Consider the following 14,359-nt stretch of genomic DNA (forward strand, 5'->3'; position numbering starts at 1 on the left):
CAGTTCCACAGATCAGAGTTAGTACCCCTTCAATCAGAGCAGACACACTGCTTAAGTCTCTAACTCTCTTTCCCGTAATGATGGATTAGACTGAGAGGTTCAAAAAAATTGGGGAAAGAAAAAAATGGAAAATGCAGAAAAAGCAAGGTAGAGAGTGAAATTCCATAAAAACTATGGCAAGAAAAAAGCACTGTTTCTTTCCAGAAGAAAAAGCATGCAGTGGTTTTGAAAACTCTGAATTAAAGTCTGTTGAGATGTTGATTGATTTGTGTTCTAAAATTGAAGATGGTTTTCCATTTATTCAAGAGTCTTAATCCGGTTTTTACTCTTCGTTTGAGTTGAGTTATAATTCATCTGAGCAAAATGCTTGGAAAGCAGTGTTGTAATGTAACGGAGTACAAATACATCGTTACCGTATTTAAGTAGAAATTTCACGTCTCCGTACTTTCCTATTTAAATTTATATAAACTTTCACTTTTACCCCACTACATTTCCTAGATAAAATGTATACTTTTACTCCGCTATATTTCCACTAAGCATCTTCGTTACTCGTTACTTTTACTTGAGTAATATTCTAAAAGGTGACTTTCACTTCTACCAGTCTTTATCTAGCTACTTTTACTCAAGGATTGCTTTCTAGTACTTTATACAACACTGATGGAAAGTCATCCAGGTCATTTTGGATTGTTGTGTAAGGTTGGTCTGGTGCTTTAAACGACATTTTACCACTATCCAAAGGCACAACAGGAGCTTAGGAATATCTTCAATAGCTTTTATAGCTACAAAACAACTGAAGTAAGTTAATAAAATTTTCAATTAAATTTATTTGTATAGCACTTTTAACAATTGACATTGTCACAAAGCGGCTTTACAAAAGCACAGAAACAGAATAGTTTTATTAATTTTTAAGTGGAAAATTACGTTACTATTTCTCTCGAACATCTAATTTTCTATTTTTTTTCTTCTAATAACATTCACTTCTGGTGATGGTGAAACTCAGGACAATGGACCTGAGTAACCATGATATTATGAAGACTTTCCACTGGATTTTGAAGCATGACTGTGGGGATCTGTGCTTTCAGCCCTAAGAGCATTAGTGAGGGATAAGGATAAGGATAAGCACTGATGTTGGATAAGAAGGTCTTGCAAACAGTCAGTGTTCCAGTTCACCCCCAGAGGTTTTCTCTTACAGCTGATCCAGTGGCAGCCAAAATTATCTACTGTTTTCCGATAAAATTAAATATGCTTTAAGTGATTTAATGATCTCTAGATAGACATCAATGCAACAGCTTGTTCATACAGCTTGTAGTTTTGTAATAGTTTTAAAATGATAGTAAATACATGGGTTTTAAGAGAAGTTTCCGGAAAAAAACTATACACCAAACAGATATCAATTGGGGAAGCTTGACCCTAACAGCTTTTTTTGTTCCATTCTTGACCAAGAAGAAACTGTGACATTTGAACAGCGAATTGCAAATTATGAACAAGATTTAGTAGAATGTTGTAAGTCTTTTCAGTTTGCCTTTATAATATTATTAAGAGAATAGATGGATAATTAATATCTAAATATGCTTTGTTTTTTTATTTTATTTTTTTTTGGGGTCAAATTACAGTTTTTTCAGCACTACTGGCAGTACATCACTGCCTCTGTACACCCTACACATTTAAAATGGATGAGTCACCAACCAACTGTTATTTTTAGATCCAAACTAATATGTTTAATGTGTAATCTCTTTTTTATTTTGTGTGAGCCGAAAGTCCTGAGTCAGTAAATACTAAGTTCCTTGGTGCCTTGAATGCAGACTGAGTGCATGTATGAAGGGGATGAAACATAAACTTCAGTGTCTTTCAGGAAAACTAAGCACTCCACATGAGCGTTCAGAGTGTGTGTGTGTGTGTGTGTGTGTGTGTGTGTGTGTGTGTGTGTGTGTGTGTGTGTGTGTGTGTGTGTGTGTGTGTGTGTGTGTGTGTGTGTGTGATTTGTTTGTTTGGAGTTTATTTTTCAATATTTTGGAAAATAATTTGTAGTTGTGATTCCCTCAAGTGTTCAAGCAAGTGTTCCAGCAAGTGTTACCTGTCAGCTCATATACATAAAACAACAGCAGATTATTTTAGGAAAAAATTCTGACATGAGAAGTGTAATACAGTATGATGCTGAGGTCAAGAGTTGAATATCTCTCTCTCTCTCTCTCTCTCTCTCTCTCTCTCTCTCTCTCTCTCTCTCTCTCTCTCTCTCTCCAGAGCAGAAACAGAAAGAGGTCTCTCAAGGAAGCACATTATTGAAGGTGGCTTTTTGTTTGTCTTAATTGAGTGTTTTTCTATTGCATGACGCTTTTTCAACATCCCAACGCTCTTCTGTATTCTTTCATGATTAATCCATTCATACTGCTTAATGCTGCAAGAGCTAGCTAATCCTGACATCAGACTCTCAAAAGAAATGCAGACAGGAACTCTTCAAAAAATGCACCAGAATTAATGTTATGCCAAGCAGAATAATTTCCTGTAAGGCAGTAGCAGAGCTCTGCATCGTACTGACCGAATGTATTTTCCTTCCTTTCCTTCGTATTTTTTTTCTTTTCTTTTCTTTTCTTTTCTTTTCTTTTCTTTTCTTTTCTTTTCTTTTCTTTCTTAAGATAATATTTTGTTTTGCACCCTAGCAATTTTTATGCTACCTACCATTGGCATTAGCCTTTCATGGTCTTATCCTTCTAGGATTTTTGCACTTTCTGCCCACTTCCTCTACCTACGCTCGAAATGATTGACAGTTATACAAGGGCACCTTAGTGTGTTATTGGTTAACACATTTGCAGTCACAGCAACTGGGTTTTTTCTTTCCTTAGACCATCTCATTTATTGGCAGCTGTTGGACTGCAACAAGAATTTAACCCTTTCTTTAAGTGTTTAAAAATTACACTGTGTGCGGTTTAAATAAGTGATTTTCTATTCTTGTTCCTTCCTCCAGGTTATCATGTCTTTAACAGGTTTATCATGACCACATATTTGTGCTCTCAATATGTTTGAGCTTTGGAAAGCTGGGAAAAGATTCCTCTGTCTCTGACCTTTATATTTCATAATTTTGGGTTTTAGTTGAAAAGATAAACTTACGTGAGTTGTTGTGAACCTAAAGTGTCTACACATTTTCACATTTCTTTCACAGAGATTTCAAACATCATTGTTTGAATGAACCTAAGACACTGTTTTTCTCACGGTTTCTTAATAACTATCATTTAATAGTAATTGAATAAGCTGATGCAGTGTAATGCTTTATGGTTGATACTGCTTTCAATGATGTGAGGTAAAATATACTGTAATTTAGACTTTTTTCCACAGTGACGTGTGATGTCACTTTTGAGCAATTTCATTTGGCAAAATTGATTTAGGGTTCCATAGCTTGTGAGGTGAAAATAGATTTTTGCACACTACTATAGATCATCCTGGCATTTTTCCACTACTGTAATTGATTTTGTTTAATAATACTTAAATAACTATATAATAATTTGCATGTAGACATATCACATCAGTTAACAGCCTGTAAACCTCTACATAAATTAAACTTCATGTAACATTGGCACATTTAGGAGCTGTTTAAAATATTAGCACACTAAATCACTTCCATAATTAACACCTAAACAGTAGCCTGTCTTAAGTCAAAACTGATTCATTTTACATGGGGAGGAGAGGTCACTCCTTTATTTCTGGTTATTTCTGGTGTATCTCTGGGCTTTTAATCCTCACCAAATGCACCATGTCAATAATTTTTATGTATTGTGCCTATCTGGCTTTGAAATATTACTCTGATTTTTAGGTTTATTGTGTTTCTAACAGAGGCAACAGGCAGTAATAATAAAGGTCATAACAGTCAGTTTGTATTAGAGATATGAAGTTATATAGTAAGTATAGAACCTTTGGTGTGACAGCAATGAGTACTTTATGAAAACAATCCTATCTCTGTGACCTATACAGAGATCACTTCTAATTACTATACACGTCCTTCTGCATTTTAACAGAATTATCACTTAACTTTGCATTTAATGTATGATTTTATATAGACTTCATCAAATATGGTGTTCCACAAGTCTCTGTTCTAGGGCCAATGTTTTTAGCCATTCAGCCACATGAGCATTAGAAGGGTATGGCACTGATGTTAGGTGTGGGGGTGGCGTCAGTGTTGCAGTTCATCCCAGGGGTGTTCTGTGATCAGTTTCATCCACACCAACCTTGGAAAAAACATGTCTTCATGGCCCTCACTTTGTGAACAGGAGCATGGTCATGCTGGAACAGGTTTTATTAATAGGCTGAAACAGGGCCTGTGAACTCAGAAACGGGAAAGTACACAAAGATATTCTGGACAATTCCTTGCTAACAACTTTGTGGCAGTTTAGAGAAAGCCCATATATGGCTGTGGTCTGGTGTTCATGTACTTTTGGCCAAACAGCGTATATGGTTCAGCTAAACCAGATGACCTTTGATTAATGCTTGCTTAATAGAGAACAAATGTGTAAAGGACAGCAGACACTGACACATGCTAACTTACACCTACTTAACTCTCTTTCTATTTCTCACACACACACACACACACACACACACACACACACACACACACATTATGATAGCGTTAGCAAACTGGAAATCTCTTGTTTATCCCTTGCGAATGCCAGAAATAGCTGTATGCTAATAATACTTGCATGAATGGAGCCGGCAGACCCAGAACACTGCCTGGCTGGAACACACACGCTTGAAAGATGTGTTCGCTGAGATTGCTGTTGCTGGGGTTGTGTGGGATTATGGAGCGTGAAGAAACGTGACAGGGTGAGAGTGGCGTTTGTTCATGGGATTAATTAGAGCAAACCACCTTGAGGTGACAACCATCACGTGCGCTTGCAGGCACGCACGCAATCGCGCGCACACACACACTGTCCACCTAACAGATACCCAACAACTCTGCTTGAGCGTGTCTTTTTCTCAATGACTCTCATAAATCCTGCTCTCTGTATTCGTCATCTGTCATCATCCCTTTCTTTCACATCCCTTTGATCTTTGTTCATCCTCTTCAGAATACCTGTACATTTTTTCAAACAATTCCAATTCTAGGGGGAATATTGAATTCATTTTAACTTTATTTTTGCTGCACATTTTACTGATATTTAACTAATCTCCATAATCTAAGTCTCTCACTATTTTTTAATGCTTTCTTCCTCTTCAGGTCTGAGAGGGTCTTTACAGAGGTTACAGTTAGAATATGTGGACGTCGTCTTTGCCAATCGCCCTGATAACAACACTCCTATGGAGGGTAAGTGTTTCTCTTGATTATACAGGAAATTTAAGGAAATATTTCTACAGGTCAACATTGCTGAAACTAATGTGGCAGTGGAGGATAGGCTGGTATTACACACATTAGATATGCGAATTTGCATATTGCTAATCACATTAAAGAAGCAACAAGAACGTCTAGGTCAAGTTGTCCCGGATCAATGCTACAAGTAATTCAAATCTTTGAACAGAATTTACATTCGTCAGCCCGGACTGACTGTAGACAAAAACATGTACTTGTTCAGAATAGCACAATTATATTTATTTAATCTGCAGCAACTTTCAGCATCAGATTTTATTTCGTGCTGAACATACAGAAGAGGTTAGGTTCCTTTAGAAATGTAGATGAATGTATATAGAAATGTATTTATACTTAATATAGCACATTCTCATTAAACAGATAAATGCTGTGTTATAATAATAGTTGTATTATAAATTAAAATTATTTTTAATATATTGAAAACAACTGAAGGCATCCTATTCCATTATCCTGTGGATATATATAATGTCTTTGTCTTTTACAACTCATATCCCTAATTAATTTTTATGCTACAATTGAGGTTTTTTTTTTAATTTAAGGTTTTAACTGAGTTTTTACATAGATTGAACATTATAACACTAACAGTTCACTTAATAACAATCTCATAATCAATAAATCACAAGTAAAAGAGGGTGCATTCATTCGTTCAATCCCTGTCGAGTGTTGGCCATTGGTCATAAATCTGATATTCACGTTACTCGTAATACGTTCAAATGTATTTGTATAGTGCTTTTAAAAATGGACATTGTCTCAAAGCTTTACAGAACATAAACATAATTCATTTCATATTAGATATATTTAAATGTGTTTGTATTTATCCCCAATGAGCAAGCCTGATGTGACTGAGGTGACTGTGGCAAGGAAAAACTCCCTTAACTGGAAGAGGAAACATTGAGAGGAACCAGACTCAAAAAGGACCCTCATCCTCATTTCTGTGACACTGAAGGGTGTGATTATATTATACAATCCAACAATTGTGTATTAATGAGGAGGTTGTTGTTCTCAAAGACCACATATAGTTGGCATCTCCTCTTAGAATGTCCAAATACTTCATGGAGTAGAGTCCAACTTGAGCTGGTCTTTAGATGCCTTAGGATCCTCACATGGTTGGCCTCATCTTAGTGAAGGTCCAAAATCTTAATGGCACAGAAGACAATTGGAGCTGGTACAATTTCTGGATGCCTTAGGATTAGTATAAAGAGAGAAGCAGGGGAGAGGAATTAGCTTAGCTGCTGTTCATAATATTAGCAATCACTAGAGCACGATTATGTGAAGTATTATGTGTACGTCTGACTAAAGAGTTTTTAATCTACATTTAAACTGAGAAAAAGTGTCTGAGCCCCAGACACTATCATTAAGACTAAGTTTGGGAGCTAAATACGAAAACACTCTTCCACCTTTAGTAGATTTTGATATTCTGGGAACTACCAGAAGTCCTGAGTTTTGTGATCTCAGAGAGCCTGAAGGATTGTAACGTATTAGAAGACTAGGTAGATACAGGGGAGCTAAACCATTAAGAGCCTTGTACGTACGTAGCAGCAGTTGGTAATCAATTTTGAACTTAACAGATAGCCAGTGTAGGGATGATAAAATTGTAAATATTATATTATATTAAATATTATAAATATTTTTTATAATATTGACGATATGATTTTCATTGGTCTTTTACTGTCGAGCTAGTAGTTACTGTATATCCCTCTAAATGGTAGTTGAATTGTGAGGGCTTCTGTGTACTGGACCGATAAGTAGTATTTCTGTTCTATCAGAATTTAACAACAGAAACTTACATTTCATCCAAACTTTTATATCTTAACGCACTCGGTTATCCTAAACAATTTAGATATTTCATATGGTTTGAAGAGATATATAACTGCCTATCATCAGCATAACAATGGAAGTTAATCCCATTCCTTCTAATGATGCTTCCCAGGGGAAGAATGTATATTAAGAAAAGCAGAGGTCCTAAAACTGATCCTTGAGGGACACCCATAATTAACTGGCAATAAACTGGAAGATTCTCTATTTAAATCTACAAAATGGTATTGATCAGACAAGTAGGATCTAAAACATCTTAATGCCTGTCCCTAAATACCTCTCATTTTATAAGCGATCCAAAAAAATGTTGTGATCTGTAGTGTCGAATGCAGTACTTAATTCAAGCAGAACTAATAGTGAGATGTAGTCTTCAGAGCTAAGAATGAGTCATTATTTGTAACAACTTTAAGTGCGGGTTCTGTGCTATGATGTAGCCTGAAACCTGACTGACACTTCAAATCAAATCAATCAATCAATAAATCAAATTTTATTTATAGAGCACCTTACAACATCCAAAAGGAGCACAGGATGCTTTCCAGTAAAACTACAATAGACAATAAAAATTTAAGAACACAATGAACATAAAATAGCATAAAATAGCAGTTGAAACAGGGGCTATATGTTAAAAGCTTGTGTGAATAAATGAGATATTGAAAGATATTGTTCTCCTGGAATAAGGAGCTCAGTTGAACAGACAAAACATTTTTTAATATTTTAGACATAATGATAAATGAATAAGAGGTAATGCATGGTTTGGTCAATACAGCATACTGTACATGTACACTGCTGCTGTTAATAAATGCCACAGTTTTCTACTCCTGTGATTATTGCTGGCTGTTCATCAGATACAATTAGGTTTTATATATTTTGTTAATGATCACTTCAGCAAATGAATGGGGTAATATCATGCCTTGGCAATTAGCTTACTGTGTGTATTGGTGGCCAGTTAGCTCCAATGTGACAGTGTGGTAATTGACCTTCTTCCATTAAGGTGAACCTGCTGAAGGTTCCTGGTTATGCTCAGTGTGTGCCCTTTGGTGCTATTTAAACCAAAGTGTGATGATTTGATCAACAGATCAACTGTTTTTATGTTCACACCACTGGGTTTTACACATAATCACTTTGGCCTAAAAATGAATCCTCTTCAGCTTCGGCAAGATTAAAATCCCTTCCACTGGCATGAATACAGCACTGATCTCAGTGTTTGGGCCTAAGGTATTTCGTTTCCTTATGATTTTTGGCATAGGTGATTAGCTCATTATTCCTTGGAACCAATGCCAATTAAGCAGAAACTTAGAAGAACTTAACAGAAGAACAAAGGAATAATGGCCAATAACAACAGTATTTATATCAAATATTACATCATACTGTACAGTCATTTATTTGAGACAGCTGTTGAATGTCACAAGAAGATATACCTTATTGCATAACAGCCAGTTCAGTTTCACCTGTTCCTATCGCTTAGGCCGAGGGGAGTCACCTGTATAAATGCCAGGATAAGTATATTCATGTTCTGTCCACTGGTGAGAGCAACAGTAGAAAACAAGGTCAGTTAGACTACTTCTGCTCCACAAGCTAGAATCTGATCCTGAAATCTGTGGGCAGAGCGGTTGAGTTAGAAATGCATACGACAAACATTGCAGCCAGCTGTACAGCAGTGTGTCCTGATCTATCAGACTGACAGTCTGAACAATAACCAAACTTCTCCAGATTTTGGCAACAGATTCCACTATCACTATAAACATTTTATAAAAAGGATACTTTATTTTGAGCATTGAGCTTTGAGCTAAAGTTTTAAATAAGAGTCAGTTTTTTTCTGTTTTGCTTGCTGTTTACTGTTAACCAGTGCACAGCGTCACTTTTATATTGTATGTCCTGAGATAATTCAGGCTTCACTACTCAACATGGAGGAAAATGCTGCCCTATATTTACATTCTGACTCGCAAAGTCATGAGTCTGCCCCTCACCCTTTCCCCATCCCTCTCTATACTAGTCTCTTTCTCTCTCAGATGGGATTAAAAGAGAACCTGTGGGGAATAGACAGTGTATTTTTAGGCTGATCTGCGTCGCAGTGAAAGTGAGGGAGAGAGAGAGTGCTGCAGGATGACTGAAATAACTGCAGTCTCTCACCAGTGGCTCATTTCAGACTTGCACAAATAGAGTGAGGAGAATCCATCTGGATGGCTACGTGTGTCATACATGTGAGACTGAAACAGAGAGGCAAAGAGACAGTAGGTAGAGAGAGAGAGAGGGAGACACAGAGAGAGACAGCGAGAAAGACAGAACAGGAGAGGGAATCTTTGTTGGACACTGACCTTCACATTTGACTCCCTGCTGCTATTAGACACACACAGACACAGACACAAACACACACACACACACACACACACACACACACACACACACACACCAATTAAGATCTGTCCTATGTCCAACCACTCAAGGACTCGATGAATAGCTGAAGTAAAAAACAACTTTTACAATATTTGTGAGAAGCCAGAGGTTTCGTGTGTGAATGACAGTCACAGGCTTTGCCACATGGCAGAGTTCTGCAGAGATCTAGCTGACAAGCCAAGCAAAGCTTCTGCATGACATCCGTGTTGTTTGTTTTTTCTGCAGTTGTGTCATATTGTTTACCAAATCCATGTAAATGTCAGCTCCACAAAATGTACTGTATACCGCCAGTCTAAAGACCTCTTCAATACTGATGCTTAAAAAAAAGTTAAAAAGTTCTATACACTTTCTGTAATCCTTACGGATCCTTACATTTGCTTTCTTTGCAAAAGCATGGGAAATAGTTTCTTTTATAATGTGGATGGTGTCTATATATTGTAGTGCATGATGTTAGAACAATAAGACATTGTGTTTGATTGGCAAGCTTCTTTTGCTAAGAAAGAAAGGAACATTTTAATGGGAACCTGTACATGTGTGACTTGCCGAATAACCTAGCTGATAAACTTTCTTTTTTGGTACATCACACAGCTAAGTGTTCACCAGTTTAGCATACAACATGTGGCTGGTGTTGACTGGTGATGTTTGTTAGACTCTGATACAATTTGACATTGCTGCACATTTTGACCCATGCTGCACAACAATGCAATTTATAAGAATTAAATATGTTATATGAGCTGAAAAAAGAATACATTCATGAGACACAAACACTGAGAAGCATGCTGACTTGGAGGTGGAGTGGTTTAGTGGGTTATGGTGTTGTTGACAGTGGGTCTGATGTATGAGGCATGGATACAGATGCAGAGAGGTTGCTATAACAGATTAATGGGGATGTGGAGCTTATACATGGTGTGTTGGTTGAAGTTTTCCAGCAAACCTGATAAGTGACAGAATTCACAAAGTTAATAACCAATTAAATAAGCAACATATAAATAAATGTAAATCAGGTCAGGTACCAACACATTGAGTGATTACTGCATGTGTGCGGAAATGGGTTATTGTGTCCAGGTATGACTAAGTAGATGTCTAAGTCGGAAGGTGTCAGGATGCGTAGTTTATTGCATTGTAGTCTGCGTTGTGCTGTGGGGAAAAGAGTTTTTTTTGGAAGAGGGAGTTGACCTGACAGCACGAGGGTGACAGTTTTCCGATAACGGAAACATGTCAGGAAATAGCAGACATCTTTTATTGTTGTTGTTTTTACTTGTATTCCTAGCTGAATGAATTCTCAGACAGGTAATGCTCTTTTTATGATGTCAAAACTCACTGCCATTCAACTTAAATGCTTGCACTGCTTTTCAAATATTGTTAATGGAAACTGAACCAAAGCCTGAATTCCTGAAAAAAAACTGAAGTCATTATTCAGTGGAGTGTTAAGCTGTAGTGAGTAGGGGGCATCTGGATATAGTTTTTGGTTTAGTACATTTAGCTGCTGGAATGTTAATTGTGAATATAGCATGAATAATAACGTTCTACCTCACCATTTGTTTTTGTGGCAGCATGGCAAAACTCAATGTGGCTGAATGTTTCTGCCTGTAACATCTTGACATCTCTTCTTCACCAAAATGATGTGGAATTGTTGCTTTTAACTTTTTACTAACCTTGACTTTCTGCCAGCGAAGATCACATAAGGTATGGATGCCGCAAGTCTGCCTAAAGATGTCTAACTTTAGGAGCTAAATGTATTGTCCTCACACAGAAAATTGTCGGAAAAAGGATGTTTTCCAGACTTATGGTATAGGGGTCAGGCGAAGATCTTAGCCTCACACTGCGAGAATGCTGTTGTTATTGCTGTCACCGTTGTCTGAGAGATAAAGAATAGAAGCCATGTTCAGTTTCCCTGCCCTGACCTGCACCCTTACACCCTCGGCAGCAGTAGCGTTAGGAACATAAAAAGTAATAAATGAAATAAATAAATACGAAAAAAAAGGAAAAAAGATTTGTACAATAACTTACACAAGAGTGCAAAAACCTTAACTAAAACATATTTTACTTGTAAATTTGATCATTTTTGGCTATTTTTATTCAATTATTCCTTGCAAAAACTATTCCCCGTGAAACTGCGAAGGAATCTCTTGTGCACAATATTGTTCAAATCATTCCAGGATTTTGTGTTTTGGGTTATTATGTTATTGTGCCAGAAGGTTTCTTTTTTCTTTAGCTGTTTAACAGAGTCTTGCAGGGTTTTGTGACAAAATACTGAGTGCAGTTATTTATGATTCAAGATGCCTCTATCTTGATGCTGCCAGCACGGCGCTTCATCATGGGTGTGGTATTCATTGGCTGACGGGCTTTTGTTTCAGGAGACATGTTGTGCCACAGGTCTGGATGTTTTGGTCTTTTATGTAAAAGAGCTGTAGTGGGTCTCCCCCATAGCCTTTCCTTGTGCACATGCGTTTAAATGTGTTGCTTAATTCTACTTAAAACACACTCACATTCCCCATTATAAACAGCACACTTAAGCAAGCAGGTTATTATAAGTTTTATAATTTTATTTTGCTTGAAATTTGTTGGTTTCTACATCACATTAAATCTGGAAAAAAGGTCTAACATTATTTGTCTTGACAAATCATACTCTGCCTAAAGAAAGTGATGCAGTGGTGCTTTAGTCTGTCCAACTGTCTCACCACCTCATCTGTATACTCTGTATACTCCTGAATACTGTATACTCTAGAAGTGTCCAAACACAATAGAAAAATGTTATTTTCAGACTTTTGTAGCTGAATATTATGCTATGGAGTTTGCATGTTCTCCCCGTGCCTCTGGGGTTTCCTCCGGGTATGCCGGTTTCCTCCCCCAGTTGAAAGACATGCATGGTAGGTTGATTGGCATCTCTGGAAAATTGTCCGTAGTGTGTGATTGCTTGAGTAAATGAGAGTGTGTGTGCCCTGCGATGGGTTGGCACTCCGTCCAGGGTGTATCCTGCCTTGATGCCCGATGACGCCTGAGATAGGCACAGGCTCCCGTGACACAAGAAGTTTGGATAAGCGGTAGAAAATGAATGAATGAATGAATGAATATTATCCTACTTTATCCTGCATTTATTTAACCTGAAAAAATGACTTCAATACGTTTTAGAAAATAGCTAATTTATCTGCTTTGCCTTAGGATTTTTGCTTTCCTTTAAGTAGTAAGTGTCAGGAACATTTATTACCAGTGACTCAATAGTAGAGAAAATGCAGGACAGGGTAATCATACAGACTTAAGCATTTCTATATTTGTCACCAATAGCACTGTTATATTCTGGAGTCAAAGAGCCTAATAAAATTACACTTTTTCCAAATTATTCAGCAGCTGTGACACTTTACGTGAGGTGACGTGACGTGACATACGGCTAAGTACGGTGACCCATACTCAGAAGTCGTTCTCTGCATTTGACCCATCCAAAGTGCACACACACAGCAGTGAACACACACACACACCGTGAACACACACCCGGAGCAGTGGGCAGCCATTTTTTTTATGCTGCAGTGCCCGGGGAGCAGTTGGGGAGTTCGGTGCCTTGCTCAAGGGCACCTCAGTCGTGGCCGGCCCGAGACTCGGACCCACAACCTTAGGATTACGAGTCAGACTCTCTAACCATTACCACGACTTGCCACCATTACACCACGACTTGCCATTATTACATTATTACACCACAACTTTACATTATTAAATAATATTAAAGATTAATCCCCCAAACTGAACACACACTGGAATAAAAAGATCGCTCTCTTTTATTGAGAGGAACATTGATTCTGCAGTTATCTAAAATTCTATTGTGTTGGCAATTATAATTCATGTGTAATCACATTTTCGGTTGTCTCATGAAAGAACCTTTCATAGGTTAGCTTGTGTAATGTAACGGCATCTGCTAAAGTCTTACAAACGTTATTCAAAGTCATTTTTATGATCTAATATTTACATAGCACACTTTGTCCAGACAATGTAGTATTATTTGCCATGCTGATAAAATGCCCTGCCAGTAAAATTGAAACTGAATTATGGAATCAAACAGGCAGAAAGAGGCTGATGGAGAGATATAGATTCCGACAGCAAGAGCGTTTAGGGATTAAAAACAAATAGCACAATACAGTGTACTGAAGATATTTACACTGACTGGCACCAGAGTCAACTTAGGGACTTCAAAGCCAAACTGGAATCATAGATGTGGAATAAATTATTCCCATGCTGAGATTTGACCCGCATCAGTGCTATTTTCATGCACTAGTGGCAAATATAATTCACAAATTATACATATTTACGGTGATAAATCCACACTGAACACAGCTGCTTCAAGTCAACATGGTAAAGACGCCTTAACACCATACTCAGGAATGATCATGTCATGGTGTGATGATTAGGAAGTCACTTTGCTTTCCTTTCTTCACACCAATGTCACCCACGCACACAAACACACACACACAAACACACACACACACAAAACCCTTTCAGCAATACTTTATCTTCCACTTGCCTCCTACACATATTATTACAAAATGACAGGTCATTTCATGCACACACTCGTACACACTCACAGGGGACTGCAGTCACTGCATTGCAGCTCTAAAATATAAACATCGGGCTCTTTTTCTTTGGCTTTACTTATGAGGTAATCTATTTCAGGTGCTAAATTGACCCACACAAGACAGGTCATCTATTAGAAATGTTATTTGGGGATTTTAGAAACATAAAATTTCCATGCAAAATCAAACTATAGAGCTGAGAATTAGATTATACATTAGAGCTTAAGTATTAAATGATATG

General features: G+C 37.3%; 1 protein-coding gene across 1 annotated transcript in view; it reads left to right on the forward strand.

Annotated features, from left to right (window-relative positions):
• Positions 1-14,359, forward strand: part of kcnab1b (potassium voltage-gated channel subfamily A regulatory beta subunit 1b) — a 43,626-nt gene that overhangs the window by 19,956 nt on the left and 9,311 nt on the right. The window contains exons 7-8 of the mRNA XM_047806724.1: positions 2,242-2,285; positions 5,204-5,290. Of these exons, the coding sequence (XP_047662680.1) occupies positions 2,242-2,285; positions 5,204-5,290 (131 nt within the window). The remainder of the gene's footprint in view (positions 1-2,241; positions 2,286-5,203; positions 5,291-14,359) is intronic.

This window comes from Tachysurus fulvidraco, chromosome 22, assembly GCF_022655615.1.
Source record: "Tachysurus fulvidraco isolate hzauxx_2018 chromosome 22, HZAU_PFXX_2.0, whole genome shotgun sequence".
NCBI lineage: Eukaryota > Metazoa > Chordata > Actinopteri > Siluriformes > Bagridae > Tachysurus > Tachysurus fulvidraco.